This window comes from Panulirus ornatus, chromosome 11 (genome assembly GCF_036320965.1).
Source record: "Panulirus ornatus isolate Po-2019 chromosome 11, ASM3632096v1, whole genome shotgun sequence".
Classification (NCBI taxonomy): domain Eukaryota; kingdom Metazoa; phylum Arthropoda; class Malacostraca; order Decapoda; family Palinuridae; genus Panulirus; species Panulirus ornatus.
The window spans coordinates 48,564,122-48,586,214 of NC_092234.1; the positions used below are offsets into that span (position 1 = coordinate 48,564,122).

General features: G+C 40.2%; 1 protein-coding gene across 2 annotated transcripts in view; it reads right to left on the minus strand.

Moving 5' to 3' along the window:
• stau (double-stranded RNA-binding protein Staufen) overlaps positions 1-22,093 on the minus strand; it is a 57,831-nt gene that overhangs the window by 30,023 nt on the left and 5,715 nt on the right. The window contains exons 4-10 of one of the 2 annotated variants that reach the window (XM_071666942.1): positions 21,152-21,298; positions 20,262-20,570; positions 17,624-17,828; positions 15,431-15,570; positions 12,842-13,022; positions 5,577-5,767; positions 161-289 (exon numbers count right to left, since the gene is read on the minus strand). In XM_071666942.1, coding sequence (XP_071523043.1) covers positions 161-289; positions 5,577-5,767; positions 12,842-13,022; positions 15,431-15,570; positions 17,624-17,828; positions 20,262-20,570; positions 21,152-21,298 — 1,302 coding nt within the window. Of the gene's footprint in view, positions 1-148; positions 290-5,576; positions 5,768-12,841; positions 13,023-15,430; positions 15,571-17,623; positions 17,829-20,261; positions 20,571-21,151; positions 21,299-22,093 lie in introns of both variants that reach the window. The other variant, XM_071666941.1, reaches the window with a different exon arrangement.

Sequence of the window (22,093 nt, forward strand, 5' to 3'; positions counted from 1 at the left end):
TAAACCAAAACTGATATACATTTCAATAATCAATCTAGTAAAAATAAATGCATAAAAACAAGTATTTCCCAATAAGCTCAAAAAACAAAAACAAAAAAAAATTATCAAAACAGTCACACTGAAATAAAAGCACCAATGCTATACTTGCCTCTTGACCCACCTTGATGAGATTTCGGCTCTTCTTCTTAGTGGTGGGTTTACGCTTGACACGCACAAGAGACGTGGGGGGTAGAGCTGGCAGTTTGCGAAGTTCCTCCAACATTAATTCTGCTGCTCTTTTCTTGCTGACCTATTTGTATTACATGATTATTGTAAAACTCATTACATAATAACTACAGTAATGCAACAATCATATGATTACCACAGAAATCTAAGAACTAACAGTGTGATTACAAAAATACCCTAAGAACTATATGATAATAACAGTATAACTATATGATTAACAGTTCTCTTAGAACTAGGTTCTTCAGTGATCTTTTCTTCCTTTTTGTCTTGATAGTCCTACATAGTGATATAAATTTCTATCTGTTTTTCACTTTCTTGATCTCTCATTCTACCAGCCAAATAGTATATGTATGATCCCTCTATCTTTGTTCTTCTCCATACTCAGTGCAGGGTGGTGCACAAGAGTCCTCCCCAAACACTTTGGTTACCACAATTCTCTATATTCATAATAATAATAATCTCTACACTAAAGCCTGGACATCAGATGAACAATAACAACATTGGTTTAACCATAAATAAGTTAATAATTCCAATATATTTTCATAATTATTATTGTTTCCTGCATTAGAAAGGTGGAGCCAAGAAGAAATGAAGAAAGGCCACAGTCATTCACATTCTTTAGCTTTCATGTGGAATTCCCTGAAACCATGGTTCCCTATCCACAACCAGGCCACAGAGACCTTTCCTTGGTTTCCCCTGGCTGCTTTACATGCCCTAGTTCAGTCCACTGACAGCTTGTCAACCCCTGTATACAACATCGTTCAAATTCACTTTCTCCCGTGCACAACCCTCACCCTCCTGCACGCTCAGCCTCAATCACTCAATATCCTTTTAACTCCATCATCCTTCCATCTCCAATTCCCCTTCTCCTTATTTCCTCCACTTCTGACACATACATCCTCTTTGTCAATCTCTCCTTACTCATTCTTTCCATGTGTCCAAACCATTTCAGAACACTCTTCAGCTCTCACAACCACACTCTTTTTATTACCACACATCCCTCTTACCCCTTTAACACTTATTCAATCAAACCACTTCAGAGCATGTTGTCCTCAAACATTTAGATTTCTAACCAATTTCACCCTCTTCTACACACCATCTACAGCTCTTGCCTCACATCCATATAACATTGTTGGGACTACTATACAGTGTCTGCAAAAAGCCTTGACTGCCCCCTCCCCCAGATATTTTCAAAGGCGATAATTACTTTGTGTCCTTCCACTAACATATTCTTCAATAAAATGAAGGAGTCTCCATCTTATTCCTGTTTGGTGGTCCAGCCTCTTAATCAGCATCCCATGCAGTGCAATGTCAAGTGCTTTCAGGTAGTCTGTATACAAACAATCCACCTAGTAATCTCTTTTGTCTAAAACCAAACTTAATCTCTCATAGAAAAATCTAAGAGGCTCATTACAAATGACTTCCTTTCCCTAAAATCATCTTTTTTTTTCATTTCTAATTTCTTCTCTGCACAAAGTCAACTATCTGCTTCCTGATCATTTTTTCCAGGGCTTTACAGACAACACTCATCAGGGTAAACAGTTTGTAGTTTGGTGCCTCTTCGTAGTTTCCTCTCTTTTAGACATGTATGATATTCACCCTTTTCCATTCCTTTGACACTGGTTTTCTCCAGCGACACCTTGAACAGTATTTCAAGAGATGTCAAGTGAATCTGCACATATTTTCAGCACAATTGTGAGCATACAAGCTTTTGTGTGTGTGTGTGTGTGTGTGTGTGTGTAGTCACCTATTCGTAAAAAGCAACTTACAGAGCATGAGGAATTCTCTACTTGTGGGGCCCCATCACCTGAACATAAAATGCTATCATCCAGCTCTTTAAACCTTTGTGAACTCCGAGCATTCACTGGCTCATTGGTCAATTCGTTCCAACATCCACCGCAATAACACTAAAATAGGACTTCTTAACATCCTTTCTAGCAAGCTTTTCACCCAGCTTTTTGTTATGGCCTCAGGTTACTGCACTGCTGCATCTATTGAAGAACTGTTCCCAGTCCATGTCATCCAGCTGATCCACAAACATGAAGGCTGTCATGAAGTCCCCCGAATCTCTCTTATCTCCTCTACAGTGGACAGCTTTGTTGCCTTAAGCCTCTCATAGTAGATCAATTCTCTTAATTCAGGTCACATCTTAGTTGTTCTTCTCTGTAACCTCTCATTCAGATTTCTGTGCTTCTTTAGGTGCAGCAACCACACTTATGGGGCAAAATCCAGTTTTGGTCTGATACATGAAGTAAATAATTTTACAAACCAGTCCATATATCTGAATGATTCATAAAATTTCTGCAAACACTTTGCTTCTTTCACAATTCTCCTGACATGCAGCTTAGATGATAAATTAAGCACAATGTCAACCCCTAGATATTTTTCACATGCAAAATCCTGTAATTAATTTCCTACTAAGTAGTAATCTCACTAAAGTCTTTCATCCTCATTATCTCAAACTTGTGCTGTGTATAAGTTAATTCCCATCTGTCCTGTAAAGAAAGGGAGTTTTACACTCAAGGGGCCCCACCCCTTGAACATTCTCTACGAACATACAACATTCCGCATTTCCGTATACTGTCTGATAAACTTGACCATGGTGTCATAGCACTCAAATTGTGTAAGAAGGGAATACCTGGTAAAACCAGACATTGGATACACACCTGAAGTAACAAATCACAACACATTGTAAATCAGGCACTTTCCAATGATTCCACAGTCAAAAGCTCATTTCCAATAAGAAAAGTACTCCCACCTATTCTGTTCCTCACTGTTAACCTGATACTTACGCAAACATAAGCAAGTCTAATTTCATCCTCTACAGATGATACAAGACTAAGGGTTAAAATCTTATGAAATGAAGACACTGACAAACTACAAATTGGAATACGCAAATTCTTCCTCTAGGTTGCCAAAAACCAACAAGCTTTTCAACATTAAAAAGTTCCAACTTCTCCAATATGGTTGGAGTGAAGAAATGAAAAACAATACACAAGGGATAGCTCCCAGCCGCCTACACTAAAAAATAATTCTCTATTAGTATGACAGGTATTTTAGACTCTGTAAAATACTATCACTGAAATGAAAAGGTGTGATAAGCACAGGAGAAAACACATTGAAAATCCAGGGCCCTGAGACTGTATAACACAGTGCCTGCAGCCATAAGAAACATTATGGGATGTAGAAAGGAGAAATTTAAGGACCCCAGATAAGTGTTCACAAAGTGCACCAAAACAGCTGCATGGAAAGACCAATGAAGTCAAAGCCAGATAAAACCTTTAAGTCCTCCCTATAGATGCAAGTCACACACCTTCCTGACTCTCACCATCAGTGTGTATAGTTTAATGTTATTTATTACTTATTCATTATAATTGCTTGCCATTTCCCATGTCAGTGAGGTAGCACCAGGAAACATATGAAGAAAGACCCAACCACTCGAATACACATGCACACATACATACATATACATATATACATACAAATACATAGACATACATATACACACATATATTTTTTTTTTTTTTTTTTTTTTTTATACTTTGTCGCTGTCTCCCGCGTTTGCGAGGTAGCGCAAGGAAACAGACGAAAGAAATGGCCCAACCCCCCCCCCATACACATGTACATACACACGTCCAGACACGCAAATATACATACCTACACAGCTTTCCATGGTTTACCCCAGACGCTTCACATGCCTTGCTTCAATCCACTGACAGCACGTCAACCCCTGTATACCACATGACTCCAATTCACTCTATTTCTTGCCCTCCTTTCACCCTCCTGCATGTTCAGGCCCCGATCACACAAAATCTTTTTCACTCCATCTTTCCACCTCCAATTTGGTCTCCCTCTTCTCCTCGTTCCCTCCACCTCCGACACATATATCCTCTTGGTCAATCTCTCCTCACTCATTCTCTCCATGTGCCCAAACCATTTCAAAACACCCTCTTCTGCTCTCTCGACCACGCTCTTTTTATTTCCACACATCTCTCTTACCCTTACGTTACTTACTCGATCAAACCACCTCACACCACACATTGTCCTCAAACATCTCATTTCCAGCACATCCATCCTCCTGCGCACATCTCTATCCATAGCCCACGCCTCGCAACCATACAGCATTGTTGGAACCACCATTCCCTCAAACATACCCATTTTTGCTTTCCGAGATAATGTTCTCGACTTCCACACATTTTTCAAGGCTCCCAAAATTTTCGCCCCCTCCCCCACCCTATGATCCACTTCCGCTTCCATGGTTCCATCCGCTGACAGATCCACTCCCAGATATCTAAAACACTTCACTTCCTCCAGTTTTTCTCCATTCAAACTCACCTCCCAATTGACTTGACCCTCACCCCTACTGTACCTAATAACCTTGCTCTTATTCACATTTACTCTCAACTTTCTTCTTCCACACACTTTACCAAACTCAGTCACCAGCTTCTGCAGTTTCTCACATGAATCAGCCACCAGCGCTGTATCATCAGCGAACAACAATTGACTCACTTCCCAAGCTCTCTCATCCCCAACAGACTTCATACTTGCCCCTCTTTCCAGGACTCTTGCATTTACCTCCTTTACAACCCCATCCATAAACAAATTAAACAACCATGGAGACATCACACACCCCTGCCGCAAACCTACATTCACTGAGAACCAATCACTTTCCTCTCTTCCTACACGTACACATGCCTTACATCCTCGATAAAAACTTTTCACTGCTTCTAACAACTTGCCTCCCACACCATATATTCTTAATACCTTCCACAGAGCATCTCTATCAACTCTATCATATGCCTTCTCCAGATCCATAAATGCTACATACAAATCCATTTGCTTTTCTAAGTATTTCTCACATATATACATATACATATTCATCCTTACTCACCCTCGTCCATTCCCGGTGCCACCCTGCCCCACATGAAACAGCAAGGTAGTGCCAGGAAACAGACGAACAAAGGCCACATCCACTCACACTGAGTCTTTAGCTGTCATGTTTAATGTTTCTATGCATATGTACCACCACCAACACTGTGTCTGTGAATGAAGTTGTGTAAAACCAATTTCAAGAAAAGAAAGAAAACAACTCCATGGCCTCCCCTCTTTTTGGCAGCTGTCAAAACATCAACCACAACCACTCTGCCCACCATCCACTAAGCAGTGGGCCAAGCTAACATATCCAGTAATAACTGCCATGAGCCCTGCTCAGTCTCTGACTGAATGTACACTCAGTATCAGAGATGTTTGAGAAAAATTCTTGGCACTTTGCTCTCCATTGCAGAAAAAGGTACACTATAAACAATAATGAATCATATCATGCACTTCTAACTCAAACAATCAATACATACCTTTTTGCCAGTGCCTTCTCCTTCAGTTCGGTATTCTCCCACCACGCATACTGTGACAAATGTTCGTACGTGTGGAGGCCCAGACTCGCGTATAACTTCAAATGTAACAGTCAAGTTACGCTTCAATGCTATTTCATGAACAAGTGAGATTGGCGACTTTAAATCAGCATTTGGGTCGAGGTCTGACAAATCTGCCAAGGGATGAAAGTTATAAAAGTATGAGAAAAAAATGATTTTTGCCTCAAGAGGTCAAGCAACTGAAGTGAAAGTCAACAGGAAATTGGAAGTTTACAAATTATCTCTTACTGCCATAATTATAGGTAAAAATCCAAACACCAAGATGCACATGTATCCCTACTATTTCTGTGAATCCAAGGCATAGCACTAATTTTGCCCGGAAAATGATTATCTATCTGTCTATATCTCTGATACCCATTCCCTCTGAGAACTCCCATCCATGCGGTGGCCATGGCAAAAGTGTATTTGCTTATCCCTGTCCTTAACATGCCTCCATCACACACACTATTCCGTGCATTCTTCCACCATTTCTATTCCTCCTGTACTCTTCTACTCTATTTCCCTACATCACAGGGAGTCTTCCTCTTACGCCAACCCCTTTAATCATACAATCATAAGCTCTCCTTGAGAACTTTCTGTCTTGCATTCTTTCCACGTACATAAACTACCTCAAAGTATTACATTTCATCCACACTACTCTCTGAAGCAAAGAAGCAAAGTCTGTTGGATGGAATACGACAGTGTTTAGCATTCAACAAGTATGTTAACAGATAATAAACATGTTCAGGATGTGATAACTATAAAAGATATTATTAACCTATAACTTTAGCTTATAAGAAATTAAAATTAAAACAATGATTAGTTACAGCCACTTAGCAGTTCAGTCATCCTAAGTGATTATTAGAGTAATACAGAGTTACAAATGTTTAGATTGGGAAAACTTGAGCTGAGGATTAAAATGAGTTACCAAATTAAACACCATCAAAACTAGACATAATCTAATATCATACCTAACTGTTAACAAGAGGACTCATTTATCAAACTATCAGAACCCTTGACATTTCCAAAGAGAGATTTCCTACACACAATGAAAAAACTTGTCTCCATGACTCCCTCAATATGAAAATTCAAAGTCCTTCAGTATTTCTTTATATTTGAAATCCACCACTATCAGTGCTTTACCATCTTTGAGAGTGCATATTAGTGCTTAATGTGCCATCCTGACTGTCCCTTCCTTCTTTTTTTTTTTTTTTTGCTTTGTCGCTGTCTCCCGCGTTTGCGAGGTAGCGCAAGGAAACAGACGAAAGAAATGGCCCAACCCACCCCCATACACATGTATATACATACACGTCCACACACGCAAATATACATACCTACACAGCTTTCCATGGTTTACCCCAGATACTTCACATGCCCTGATTCAATCCACTGACAGCACGTCAACCCCGGTATACCACATCGATCCAATTCACTATATTCCTTGCCCTCCTTTCACCCTCCTGCATGTTCAGGCCCCAATCACACAAAATATTTTTCACTCCATCTTTCCACCTCCAATTTGGTCTCCCACTTCTCCTCGTTCCCTCCACCTCTGACACATATATCCTCTTGGTCAATCTTTCCTCACTCATTCTCTCCATGTGCCCAAACCATTTCAAAACACCCTCTTCTGCTCTCTCAATCACGCTCTTTTTATTTCCACACATCTCTCTTACCCTTACGTTACTTACTCGATCAAACCACCTCACACCACACATTGTCCTCAAACATCTCATTTCCAGCACATCCACCCTCCTGCGCACAACTCTATCCATAGCCCACGCCTCGCAACCATACAAAATTGTTGGAACCACTATTCCTTCAAACATACCCATTTTTGCTTTCCGAGATAATGTTCTCGACTCCCACACATTCTTCAAGGCTCTCAGGATTTTCGCCCCCTCCCCCACCCTTTGATCCACTTCCGCTTCCATGGTTCCATCCGCTGCCAGATCCACTCCCAGATATCTAAAACACTTTACTTCCTCCAGTTTTTCTCCATTCAAACTTACCTCCCAATTGACTTGACCCTCAACCCTACTGTACCTAATAACCTTGCTCTAATTCACATTTACTCTTAACTTTCTTCTTTCACACACTTTACCAAACTCAGTCACCAGCTTCTGCAGTTTCTCACATGAATCAGCCACCAGTGCTGTATCATCAGCGAACAACAACTGACTTACTTCCCAAGCTCTCTCATCCACAACAGACTTCATACTTGCCCCTCTTTCCAAAACTCTTGCATTCACCTCCCTAACAACCCCATCCATAAACAAAATAAACAACCATGGAGACATCACACACCCCTGCCGCAAACCTACATTCACTGAGAACCAATCACTTTCCTCTCTTCATACACGTACACATGCCTTACATCCTCGATAAAAACTTTTCACTGCTTCTAACAACTTTCCTCCCACACCATATATTCTTAATACCTTCAACAGAGCATCTCTATCAACTCTATCATATGCCTTCTCCAGATCCATAAATGCTACATACAAATCCATTTGCTTTTCTAAGTATTTCTCACATACATTCTTCAAAGCAAACACCTGATCCACACTCTACCACTTCTGAAACCACACTGCTCTTCCCCAATCTGATGCTCTGTACATGCCTTCACCCTCTCAATCAATACCCTCCCATTCCTTCATATCACTGTATATTTGTTATGGATCACAGCAATTTCTTTGAAGGATTATACACTATCAACATCCTTATGCATTTCTTTTCTAGAGTTTCTGTTCCCATTTGTACAGTCTGAATGGGCCACTTTTCCCTATTTCCTGAAACTTATGGCTGTCATTATTAAGTCGACCAAACTTTCTCTTCCTCTGCCTTCTCTTTCCCTCCTCTCTCATGTATCCCTCTGAGCAAATCAAGTGAGATCGTATCTCTTTTGTAAACTTTGTTTCCACAACTCCAACAATATCACAGGCATTTTTCTCTAATAAGGTCTTTAAATTCCAACTTATTACTATCTCCTACTAATCCACTATTTCTATACATAATTTTCACTATGACATTTCCATCGCCTAACATACTTGATCTATCTGTGGTGCTGGTAGTGGTGTTCCATACTTCTGCCTCATTTGGCATCTGCTTTTTACCATCTCACTATATTAGACAATTACCCTACTGAATTCTGCCTTGATTTTCAGTTTCTTTGCCTGCCTATGTAACTCCTGGATAGATATGTGAGTGCATGTGTGTGTGCATGTGTGTAACCCCAAAGCCGTCCATGTCCACTTACCAGTGTTATCACATATAAATGTTTGTGAATGCGATCCTTGTCCATTTGTCTCTACCTGAATGCAACTACTAACCTAGCTCACCAAAGACAACCTTCTAAAAATGACCCTTCTCAAGACCAATTTTCAAGGCATAAATGCAGTATTTAACTTACATAAGTATATTTTTGAAGGAATGAAAGTGATAATTGGCTTGGGTCTAAAAAAAAAACTATATTCAATCCCAAATTAATCTTTCCATCAAAATTAAAGTATACTTTGACTGTGACTAGAACCTCCAAGGGAGAGAAGAGCGAGCGAGAGAGAGAGAGAGAGAGAGAGAGAGAGAGAGAGAGAGAGAGAGAGAGAGAGAGATGGACTTCTACCTGAATATTTTTGCACATGATGCAAAGGTCATGAGGGTAGTGAAAAGCAAGGATGGTTGCATCAACTTACAAGGGGACCTAAACAGACTCCAAAGTTTGTCTGATACATGGCTGAAGAAATTCAACCCAAACAAATGTAAAGTAATGATGATCGGACAACATGAAAGATGGCCTCAATATCATTATCATCTAGCAGGAAATAAGCTTCAGGATTCTATGTGTGAGGGACGTGAAGGTTTACAATGTCCCAAACCTGCAGCTAGAATCCCACATTACCAGAGGAATTAAGGAGACCAACTCTGAATTATAAATAAAACTAATAACTAGAGGATGTGTGGATCAGGTGTTTGCTTTGAAGAATGTATGTGAGAAATACTTAGAAAAGCAAATGGATTTGTATGTAGCATTTATGGACCTGGAGAAGGCATATGATAGAGTTGATAGAGATGCTCTGTGGAAGGTATTAAGAATATATGGTGTGGGAGGCAAGTTGTTAGAAGCAGTGAAAAGTTTTTATCGAGGATGTAAGGCATGTGTACGTGTAGGAAGAGAGGAAAGTGACTGGTTCTCAGTGAATGTAGGTTTGCGGCAGGGGTGTGTGATGTCTCCATGGTTGTTTAATTTATTTATGGATGGGGTTGTTAGGGAGGTGAATGCAAGAGTTTTGGAAAGAGGGGCAAGTATGAAGTCTGTTGGGGATGAGAGAGCTTGGGAAGTGAGTCAGTTGTTGTTCGCTGATGATACAGCGCTGGTGGCTGATTCATGTGAGAAACTGCAGAAGCTGGTGACTGAGTTTGGTAAAGTGTGTGAAAGAAGAAAGTTAAGAGTAAATGTGAATAAGAGCAAGGTTATTAGGTACAGTAGGGTTGAGGGTCAAGTCAATTGGGAGGTGAGTTTGAATGGAGAAAAACTGGAGGAAGTGAAGTGTTTTAGATATCTGGGAGTGGATCTGGCAGCGGATGGAAACATGGAAGCGGAAGTGAATCATAGGGTGGGGGAGGGGGCGAAAATTCTGGGAGCCTTGAAGAATGTGTGGAAGTCGAGAACATTATCTCGGAAAGCAAAAATGGGTAAGTTTGAAGGAATAGTGGTTCCAACGATGTTGTATGGTTGCGAGGCGTGGACTATGGATAGAGTTGTGCGCAGGAGGATGGATGTGCTGGAAATGAGATGTTTGAGGACAATGTGTGGTGTGAGGTGGTTTGATCGAGTAAGTAACGTAAGGGTAAGAGAGATGTGTGGAAATAAAAAGAGCGTGGTTGAGAGAGCAGAAGAGGGTGTTTTGAAATGGTCTGGTCACATGGAGAGAATGAGTGAGGAAAGATTGACTAAGAGGATATATGTGTCGGAGGTGGAGGGAACGAGGAGAAGAGGGAGACCAAATTGGAGGTGGAAAGATGGAGTGAAAAAGATTTTGTGTGATCGGGGCCTGAACATGCAGGAGGGTGAAAGGAGGGCAAGGAATAGAGTGAATTGGAGCGATGTGGTATACCGGGGTTGACGTGCTGTCAGCGGATTGAATCAAGGCATGTGAAGCGTCTGGGGTAAACCATGGAAAGCTGTGTAGGTATGTATATTTACGTGTGTGGACGTATGTATATACATATGTATGGGGGTGGGTTGGGCCATTTCTTTCGTCTGTTTCCTTGCGCTACCTCGCAAACGCGGGAGACAGCGGCAAAAAAAAAAAAAAAAACTATACTATAATAACTAATAACTAATAACTATACTAGAGCAGTGTGGTTTCAGAAGTGGTAAAGGATGTGTGGATCAGGTGTTTGCTTTGAAGAATGTATGTGAGAAATACTTAGAAAAGCAAATGGATTTGTATATAGCATTTATGGATCTGGAGAAGGCATATGATAGAGTTGATAGAGATGCTCTGTGGAAGGTATTAAGAATATATGGTGTGGGAGGCAAGTTGTTAGAAGCAGTGAAAAGTTTTTATCGAGGATGTAAGGCATGTGTACGTGTAGGAAGAGAGGAAAGTGATTGGTTCTCAGTGAATGTAGGTTTGCGGCAGGGGTGTGTGATGTCTCCATGGTTGTTTAATTTGTTTATGGATGGGGTTGTTAGGGAGGTAAATGCAAGAGTTTTGGAAAGAGGGACAAGTATGAAGTCTGTTGGGGATGAGAGAGCTTGGGAAGTGAGTCAGTTGTTGTTCGCTGATGATACAGCGCTGGTGGCTGATTCATGTGAGAAACTGCAGAAGCTGGTGACTGAGTTTAGTAAAGTGTGTGAAAGAAGAAAGTTAAGAGTAAATGTGAATAAGAGCAAGGTTATTAGGTACAGTAGGGTTGAGGGTCAAGTCAATTGGGAGGTAAGTTTGAATGGAGAAAAACTGGAGGAAGTAAAGTGTTTTAGATATCTGGGAGTGGATCTGGCAGCGGATGGAACCATGGAAGCGGAAGTGGATCATAGGGTGGAGGAGGGGGCGAAAATTCTGGGAGCCTTGAAGAATGCGTGGAAGTCGAGAACATTATCTCGGAAAGCAAAAATGGGTATGTTTGAAGGAAGAGTGGTTCCAACAATGTTGTATGGTTGCGAGGCGTGGGCTATGGATAGAGTTGTGCGCAGGAGGATGGATGTGCTGGAAATGAGATGTTTGAGGACAATGTGTGGTGTGAGGTGGTTTGATCGAGTAAGTAACGTAAGGGTAAGAGAGATGTGTGGAAATAAAAAGAGCGTGGTTGAGAGAGCAGAAGAGGGTGTTTTGAAATGGTTTGGGCACATGGAGAGAATGAGTGAGGAAAGATTGACCAAGAGGATATATGTGTCGGAGGTGGAGGGAACAAAGACAAGTGGGAGACCAAATTGGAGGTGGAAAGATGGAGTGAAAAAGATTTTGTGTGATCGGGGCCTGAACATGCAGGAGGGTGAAAGGAGGGCAAGGAATAGAGTGAATTGGATCAATGTGGTATACCGGGGTTGACGTGCTGTCAGTGGATTGAATCAGGGCATGTGAAGCGTCTGGGGTAAACCATGGAAAGCTGTGTAGGTATGTATATTTGCGTGTGTGGACGTATGTATATACATGTGTATGGGGGTGGGTTGGGCCATTTCTTTCGTCTGTTTCCATGCGCTACCTCGCAAACGCGGGAGACAGCGACAAAGAAAAAAAAAAAAACTATACCAGCATTCTGCCAATCCTCGGACACCTCCCTATGATCAATACATACATTGAAAATCCTAACCAACCTGTCAATAATACAGTCACCCCTTTTGTAAGGAATTCAACTGCAATACCAACCACACCACATTTCATCAAACACAATGCTTTCATCACCTTTTACCCTCTTCACCACTGAAAAACATTATGTCAAACTAAGTCACCAGTCACGCAGTCAATTAAAAGTTCCACCCACATAAATTCTTTCCTTTCATGTGTTTGATGCTACACTTTCCATTTCCACAAATGCATCCACATTCCTCTTTATATCATTTAAGTGCACCATGCATGGATAAACTGTATACTCAATCTTCCAGGAAATCTTTCCCCATTCATAAAATCTTTCCCCATTCATAATCGGAAATTGTTTGATGTAAAGGAACAATATCAATCTATGTGCCTAAGGATTCTACTCACCTCCCTGTGTACATGTAGTAGCATTTTCTGGCATGGGAAGTGTCTTGATCAACTTCAAGGCTTTAGATGCAGCATTATGCTTGGCTTGCTGAGCTGTAGTTCCTTCTCCAATGAACTCACGGGTGCCAACTCTTAATGTTACAAAAAAGATAGGATAAAGTGGTGGTCGGCCATAGTACTTCTGTTGAAAAAGAAAAAATACAAATAAGTAAATCACACATGTTTTAGTTTACATACCATAAATCAGAAGGCCTATCACTTAATCAGTTATCTAATGTGCTAACAAAGATAAGGGATCCACGAAAGATTTCACATACAGAATAACACTCAAACAATATTTTGAGAGCATTCTATTTTGAATAAACACAATGAAGAAACTGTGATTTGACAGTATGACTTCATCAAAGCTTGAAGTCGAATCAACCATAACATGATCATAAACAAAACCATCATCCCTGAGCAGCAGTGAAGTCTCATTTCATGGTATCAGTTATCAAACTTTCATGGAGCCATCTCCACCTTCCAGTCCCAAACCAATGCACCACAGGAGGCCAATAAGGTGGGATCCTTGTGTTTCTTCATTCTTATAAATAATGCCCAGATAGATGCTTCTTAATAGAAGGACACTGACAACCATGCTACTCAACCCTGCTCTCCCACCTCAGTTACCTTCGAGAATATTCTTAATAACAACCAGAACTGGACCATCACAAACATCACCATCAAACAAACTGAGACTGGAGCCATGCACATCCACCTTGCTTGCAAATATGTCCCATCTCCTAGTGACTCAATAAGCCCCAGCCCTCTCCATGGTAAGTCGTTCACCCAGCTTCTCAGGATCACTTCCGATGATAAACTAATGGAAGGAATACATCAATCATCAAATCCTTAGCAATTATCTTTACATTCTTTCTCGATTCCAGATACTTGGCCTCCCTGCACCTTAAAAGCAGCTACACACCTTTTCTTCCGAAACTTACCTTAGCCATTCCCACAAGATCTTTCTCATTATCTACCACATGACAGGAGCTACTAGAAAGGTGCTGAGAAAAACAGATAAGACCATACTTCATCCCCCTCACATCAGCTCTTTTGTACAAGGTACTCAGCACATTGGCCCTCCTAACACTATCCAACCACCAAATACATTTCATCCATTTTGGACTGAAGCTACTGTCATCTAATACCATCTGACAAAAAACTCAGTTTGCCATCATAACTGCATCATGACCATTCAGGCTTGTACAGACCACATCAAGAACAACCCCATTCCAGTCATTGTGAATGTCACCAAACAAATATTAAGAGTGCCACTCCAGCATTTGGATACAGAGTGTTTTGCATCCTCTCCCCTCCATTCTTTATATCTTTAACACCCATCAACAAGTCACACATAACGCAGAGAAACCAGAGCACTCTAACCCCGGATATGCCCTACAGGCTTATCTGTGGTCCCTTGACCATTCACATGCCCCAGTTCAACCCACTGATGGCTGGTTGCTCCTTGTAAACCACATCACACCATTCACTTTATCTAGTGAACACCTCACACTCTCCCACATATTCAGGCCTCATCCTTTCAAAGTATCTTCCACTCGATCCTTCCATCTCTAATTTAGTTCTCCTTTCTCCTTGTCCCCTCCACTTCTGACACACATCCCCTCTTAGTCTGCCACTGCTCACTAATCCTCTCTATATGTAAAAACAGGTTTAGACCACTCTCTTCAGCTCTCTCACCCATACTCTTCTAACTACACTTCTCTCTTACTCTTTCATTTCTTACCTGATCAACCCTTCTGACACCACAAATGGTCCTCAAACATTTTACTTCCAACAAATTTGACTGAAGGCCCATGCCCATACCTTGCAACCATACAATACAAAGGAATTTAAACAACAACAGACCACTTTTCAGGCTGTTTGTGATAGTGGATGATATCACAAACGTAAGAGGTCAGTGTGGTAAGATCAGAAAAACATACATATGTTTCAAGGAGGTATGAATAATGTCAGTCATGGACTTGATTCCAAATATTCATTGTTTCTTGTGGAAGTGCAGGAAACTGTTTACCTCATTTTGTTCACATTCTCTTTCAACTTTCACCTTTCTCACAACTCTAACTCTCATGATTCATCTCCAAGCTGAGCAGTAAAAAATTAAAAGAGGATGAGTCATTTGGTACACAGTGGCTTTGACATTGGCAATTTGGTAGGACTTAAATGCCTAAGCTCTGTGCCAAGGTTTAAATGACTTTTTTCAAATTACAAAAAAGATATCAATGTGGAAAAGACAGCTGGATAGGTAATGCCACACACCACGATTTCTAAGACTACAAAATCCTCCAAAGATTTGGAAACAACCATACAATTCTCAACAAACTTTTCTTCTTCTTCAGATATAAAATTCATGAAATCATCTCTCACTCTTTACAAATCCTACATCAAACCAAATTACTCCTCTACAATATTCAAGGTAATTCTTTAAACCTTTGAAATTATACATGAATATAACCACAACCTGCATAACCTTGGAATTGCATGTGCAGAAATTGCATGTAAGGAAAGTGAAAAAATATTGACACTAACCTGATTGTACATGGCTCGAATATTTGGAGGCATGTTAAAGTAGGGGTTAGGGGGGCGGGGAGTCTCCATGAAGGTGTACATTGCAGCTTCACCTCGTTTCATTGCAAGAGCATTAAGTTCCACTGTTGGGGTCAGCTTAGCTGTGTTAAGATAAAATAATCATTCAATAATGGAGGAATGATGCAACTTATGATACAGTACAATCAAATGTACAAAACAAACACAATGTTTGTACTGATACCATCTTAGTTGTAGGAGAGAGAGAGAGAGAGTTCTAACAATCACTGAAATTAGTAAATACCAAGCCTAATATCCAAGAAAACATCTGTATTTACTTCCAATAATAAAACAGTCATATGTTCTATAAGATTAAGACTGTAAAATACCATTATATCATAGCAAAACATGCATCTGACTCTACAAGGTCAGATAACCATGATCACTCGCAAAACACTAACTATGCGTGAGGTACATGGAAAGCCCTTATTCTTATTCATCATTCTTCCTATTTGGCTTTTCACACTATATTAAGCATTCTTCCTATTTGGCTTTTCACACTATAACTTCCTATAACTTCAACTCTTTTCCTTTCCAGCTATGCATTTTCAAACTCAATCCTTCACATAATTACCTAACTTTAAAAACTTATAGTTTCATCCTAATCATCCTCTCACTCAAAATAATATTCATTTTCATACACACTTAGGTATTCCTGGGTTCTGACAGTTGGTGATAAAACTGCATGCAAGAAGTCACCTCCCACGAGGCTGTACAACCTCTTCATGAACTTCCGTCCTATAGAAGCCAATCTTCCCCTCCATCCACTTTTGACCCCCTTCCACATTATATAAAGGGCACCACAAATACATCCTTGTAGTTCTTGGCCCCTCCAACAATATCAAAATTCTTAAACATTACCAAGCTACCTTCCTTAATATATACATATCCAAAATATCATCATATGGTATTTTACATATATGATGTCCTTGTGAAAAAATTACATAACGCAGACACAACAAAAAGTTTCAAAAACCAAGTGTAGCAACAGCTGGTATTCACTCTTGGGAGTGATTGCTTGCTAGCCAGTGGCTAAGCCCACCAGGCCAGGAAGTCCAACTAATCTCACTATGCAGTAGTGATACTACTTGCAATTTCATGCTGCAATATTACATTAAAATCTTCACAACCCCTTACAGTACAACTGTTGGTGAAAAGAAACAAAGTGAGTCTTGTGCTTTTGGCAAGAAGAAAATCAGTTAAGCTTGGAGGCCAAGTCAGATATTTGGAAGTGCTTTAATACCTGTCAACACTGTCTGGATCAAAGATCAGAATCAGAGTAACATCCTATTAAGTTCATCAGTTATTCAGCTACCTCTGGACAAATTCTCCTGCTGCTATTCGATCTCCTCTAGAATATTTGGGGCCTCTTTCACATATATATCACCACATCAGAAAATGTCAATGAGGTCACTGCAAGCCTGACCATTCTAACCAATTTCCTCAAACACTAGCCCTCAACAACAAAGCAAATGCTCCCCAAAAGAGATCAACCTGTGAAAAAAAGGACTAAGCCTGAAAACAGTGACCAGAAACAGGTGTGACCAATACCAGAAAGCAAATAAAACTGAATAGGGAAACAACACATGCCCTCTCAAAAGGTATGTCAATTATGTCACAGTTGTAACAATTGCTGACTGGCCAAGATGGTGAAAGAAAAAACAGCTGATACCACTAGTGGAATGACTGTTGAAGGGGAATGAAATCCCATACATTCAACTCAAATATGTAGAGAGTTAGTGGGTTCTAATTTCTGGATCCAAGGACTATCTCGTCTGCTAACAAGTCACCCAACCATACAGATAGAATGATATAAAATCACTAGTCAAAGTTATTCATCTATATTCATCTATCATACTTGATCGCCATTTCCCGCGTCAGTGAGGTAGCACCAAGAAACAGACGAAGAACAACCCATCCACTCATACACACATAAACACCCATACACGTACAAATACATACATGTACATATCAAAATATATACATGTACATACACATGCACAGTCATATACAAGTATACACTTCTACATATTCATACTTGCTTGTCCTCGCCCTCATCCATTCCTGGGGCCACCCCGCCACACAGAAAACAGCATTGCTACCCACCCTAATCTCATCAGTACTATCCCTACTTACTCTGTTTGTTTTGCCTTTGAGTCTTTGGTGGAGGATGCTTAAACTGTGTCTTTTCAAGTGCTATGGCAGCAGCTGAATGTTGGGCTTTCTTAATACTTGGGCCTGATGCAGTGTACTCCTCACTTTCACCAAGCCTTAGGGTTACTGTGAAGGTTTTTTTATGAGCAGGGCCTTTTTCATCTGTCAAGCAGTACTGGTGCTGAATCTGCAAAACAAAAAACTTTCATAACAAAATATCAACAATAAAACATACAAATCAAAATGCAACACCAAAAACATCAAACAAGTTCTTCAAAATCAAAAAATAAAACACACATACACAGGATATAAACTAAGGATTTTGTGGGTGAGAAGGACGGGAGTCAACATTATCCCTAACCTGTTGCCAGTGTCATGCATTAAAAGAACAGTAAAGGAGACAAACTGCCTTCCGGCAAATGTCAGAATAGCTTTCAAGTATATGGACTGGAAATATTTAACAAGCTTTTCAGAGATGAAATCTGATTAAGTTTAATACCTTCAAGACCTAGTTTCTACCCAACTATCAAAGATTTCTTACTTCCCTCTCTTCCTTGATGGTTCTGTAATTCCATCTCTTGGCTCAATGAACATACTCTGTATTGCGGTAACATCCACATTTTCTAGCAAACCCCACATTACGGAAATGGCTAAGGCTGCCTCTTAAAAACTGGCGGCCCTGTTTAGATGTCGAAATTTCTGATTTTAATGAATAGTTGCTTCAGTTCTACGAAGGTTGATCCATCCTTGTACGGAGCAATGCTCTTACATCTGGCATGGTTCTAGCTCTGCATCCTTACTTGACAGAGTCAAAAGTGGTCCAACTTATAACTCTCCCAGGCTAACTTCAAAACTTAACCCACTTGACCTATGCCACAATGCTGGTTCACTTTCCCTCTTCTATTGGTATTACTTTAACTTTCGCTCTCAAGAGCTGTTTTTTTGTGTGCCCCTATCGCTAGCTAGACCATGCAATACTCAGCAAGCTGCTGTGTCACATCATTACCATGTGACCACTGGCAACACATGGGTGGCTATTTTGATAACTTTTTCCCTACACTTTGAAGCTTTGAAGCTCTCTGCCCACTCATTTCTATGACCTGGCACTTCCCCTAAAATAAAAAAAATATTTTCACTAATCTCTTGTTTCTCCCTTTCATTAACCTCTCTATAGCTCAATTAAGACCCAGCCTTGATGTGGAATTTTGTCTGTGACTGGAACTTCCAAAGGGTAGAGAGAGACAGAGACTTGCTATGAACTTCTACCTGAATATGTCTGCACATGATGCAAAGGTCATGAGGGTAGTGAAAAGCAAGGATGATTGCATAAACTTACAAGGGGACCTAAACAAACTCCAAAGTTTGTCTGATACATGGTTGAAGAAATTCAACCACAACAAATGCAAAATAATGAGGATGGGACAACATAAATAGTGGCCTCAATATGATTAACCTCTAGCAGGATATAAGCTTCAGGATTCTGTGTGTGAAGGACTTGAAGGTTTACAATGTACCAAAACTGCGGCTAGAATCCCATATCACCAGAGGAATTAAGGAGACAAACTGTGAATGCTGGCAAATATTGGAATAGCTTTCAAGCACATGGATAAGAAAATAAATCAGCAAGTTGTTTACATCCTACTTTAGCCTTAAACTACAAACTGTTTCGGAAGAATGGTAAAAATAAATAAAGAAGCACAAAGAGATTATAGAGAAAGTCTAGAGGAAAGCAACAAAATAATACAACAATTAAGAAAGCTATAATACCACAATTAAGAAAGCTGAGTTAATGGGAAAGACAAGAGGCTTCAATAACTTTGCACATCTTGGAAGTGAGAAGACCAAGGGTTGAACTGATCACACCCATTAAGGTTTTAAAAGAAATTGATGCATAGACATGGAAACATTCTTCAAGAAATGAATGGACAGAATAACCAGAAGGGATAAAATTAAGCAAGATATCTGGCAAAAAAATATGAGAAAGTATTCTAATGGTATAAGAGTAGTATGCAAAAGGTATCCAAATGGAATAAAATTACTTTAAATATGGTTAATAACATAAGCATACAAAAATTTAAGAAAGTGTGTGATAGGGAATGTTCAAGAGATAATGGCTCAACGTTGTAAAACTCATTTCTTGTAAAGTAAAACTGAGTAATAACAAATAAGTGATTACTTGGGAAAAATTATCATGCAGTATTCAAAAATGAGAATACGGTTCAAGCAGAAGTACAAAAGGAAGTATATGTGAACCTTAGCAAACATCCAAAGGTCATAAAACAGAAAAAATTATGTTAAATACAAACGCTGGTTAAGTGAAAGGGAGGGAAAGCAGAGACATATAATTTAAGTGGAGATGTAAAAAGGTTAAAGTAGGTATTCTTTGAAGATACAGGGGGACATCAGTTCTGCAATGAGTGAAAAGTATGAACAAGAAATATAATACAGTGGAATACGAGAAAAGGAACAAAAAGAAACTGCAGGAAGGAAAAGGCCAAAGAACATGCCACCATTCTAAAAATTTTAAAAGAATTCTTGATACAGAATAAATAATGTGATTACAGGGATACAATGGAAGGGCTCCTGATGTTCAAAAGGATCCATCTGAGAATAATATTACCTTATTATATCTGGCAAGTTCATTTATGAGACACATTGGTGTCTTCTCTTTACTGGTAGCTGTAGAATCTGCATTGGAGATGCTTGTGGATGTTGTCATGGAAGAAGAGTTGGTTGGTGATGACCCACCCACATTAACTCCACTAGAGGTTGAATTCATGCCCACTACACCACCTCCAACCATATCTTGCTGATGCTGCTGTTGCTGCTGCTGTTGTTGCTGCAGCTGTGGAGGCTGTTGCTGTTGTGGTGGTGGCTGAGGTTGCTGCTGCTGGTGCTGCATCGTCTGAGGCATTGGCTGCTGATGTACCTGCAAAAAGCAAAAGAAAATTCCCCACTGCCACCTCTTACTTTCGCAAATACTATAAATAAAACCCAGCCAACTCTGAACCTAACTAAAAATAATTATATTTCATGAGCTGTCATTGCCAATTCATGATGCATCTGTACACAGATTACCTCTATACCATAGTGCCTCCATACAAGATAAAAAATCTAAAAAGTCTGGCATCTCCTCTTTTTTTTTATACATGCTTGCTATTTCCTGCTATTTTCTCTATAATGCAAACACATCATTGGTGTTCTCATCCAATCCTCTAGTGCTGTATTCACTTTCTCACAAACACACTTTCTCTTACCACCTCCCTCTATGCTTCCATCTCTTCAGGTTCCCTCCATCCCTGTCCTCTTTCTAGTTTTCTCCTCACTCCCACACTTAACACCTTCCTCACTTTCTATCAATTCCTTTTACTTCCCTCCTCTCCTTCCTACACATGTTCATGGAAAGAATTAACAACAATGGCCAGCTCTATATTTCATGAAGAATGGGCTTCTGATAATGAAACCAATGACTAGTCCTTTCCATACTTTGTTCCCTTCTGATTTCCTTACCTGCGTATGATGTGGTGGTGGAGGTTGCTGTTGCTGTTGTTGTTGCTGCTGCTGTTGTTGTTGCTGTTGCTGCTGATGTTGCTGTTGGTGACTACTGCTGGGAGAGGTCCCCATCCCCCCTGGCCCACCACTACCCATTCCACTCATCTGAAATGTATCATGAAATGTAACGAGAAATGTATCAAACTACAACTCATCTGGATCTTTTTTACTCAATAAAAAAAAATTCAGAATGAAATTTAATATCCTAAGTTTACAGAGAATGGAATGTTAGATCAACAAAGATCTCATAAGATTTTGATATCAAAAGATTCAATCTACATCTTAATGTAATGATGTGGCTGTCTATGTATAGATCTACGCAACCAAAATCAACACCACAATAGAATCAGATTTTCTTCTCACTTGGGATTGAAGAGCACAATCAGAACACTTCAGGTCCATTACTTCCCAGACAAAAATACTTTTTCAATCTGTATACAATGGACAATGGACTATGTCAAGCCATTATTGCTAAATATAGTAGCCTATGCTGGTTACAGTGACAGGAAAGGCCACCAGTGCTTGGTGTCCTGGGGTTGGAAGGCCATGCAGATGGTGGTGATCCGGGAAGGGAAAGACCATACATGCGGCGGGGCATCAAGGAAAGGGGAGGAGTAGTACTGGGGGGATGGGATTGGGAGAAGGGATGGCCATGCAGGTGTTGGGAGAGTAGAAGGTCGTGCAAAAGGTGGGAATCTCATGAAGGGAGTGCCATAGAGGGGGTGGGAGTTTAGGAGGGGGAGAGTAATAGAAGGATGGAGTCAAGAGAGGGATGGTTATATAGCAGGGTGGTGTTTGGGGAAAGGGAAGGCCATGCAAGGGGAAGAAGGCTTGGGAGAATGGGAGGGCAGTGCAAAGAGCAGGGTTCAAGGGAAGTCAGTTCATGAGGGGGGAGAAGAA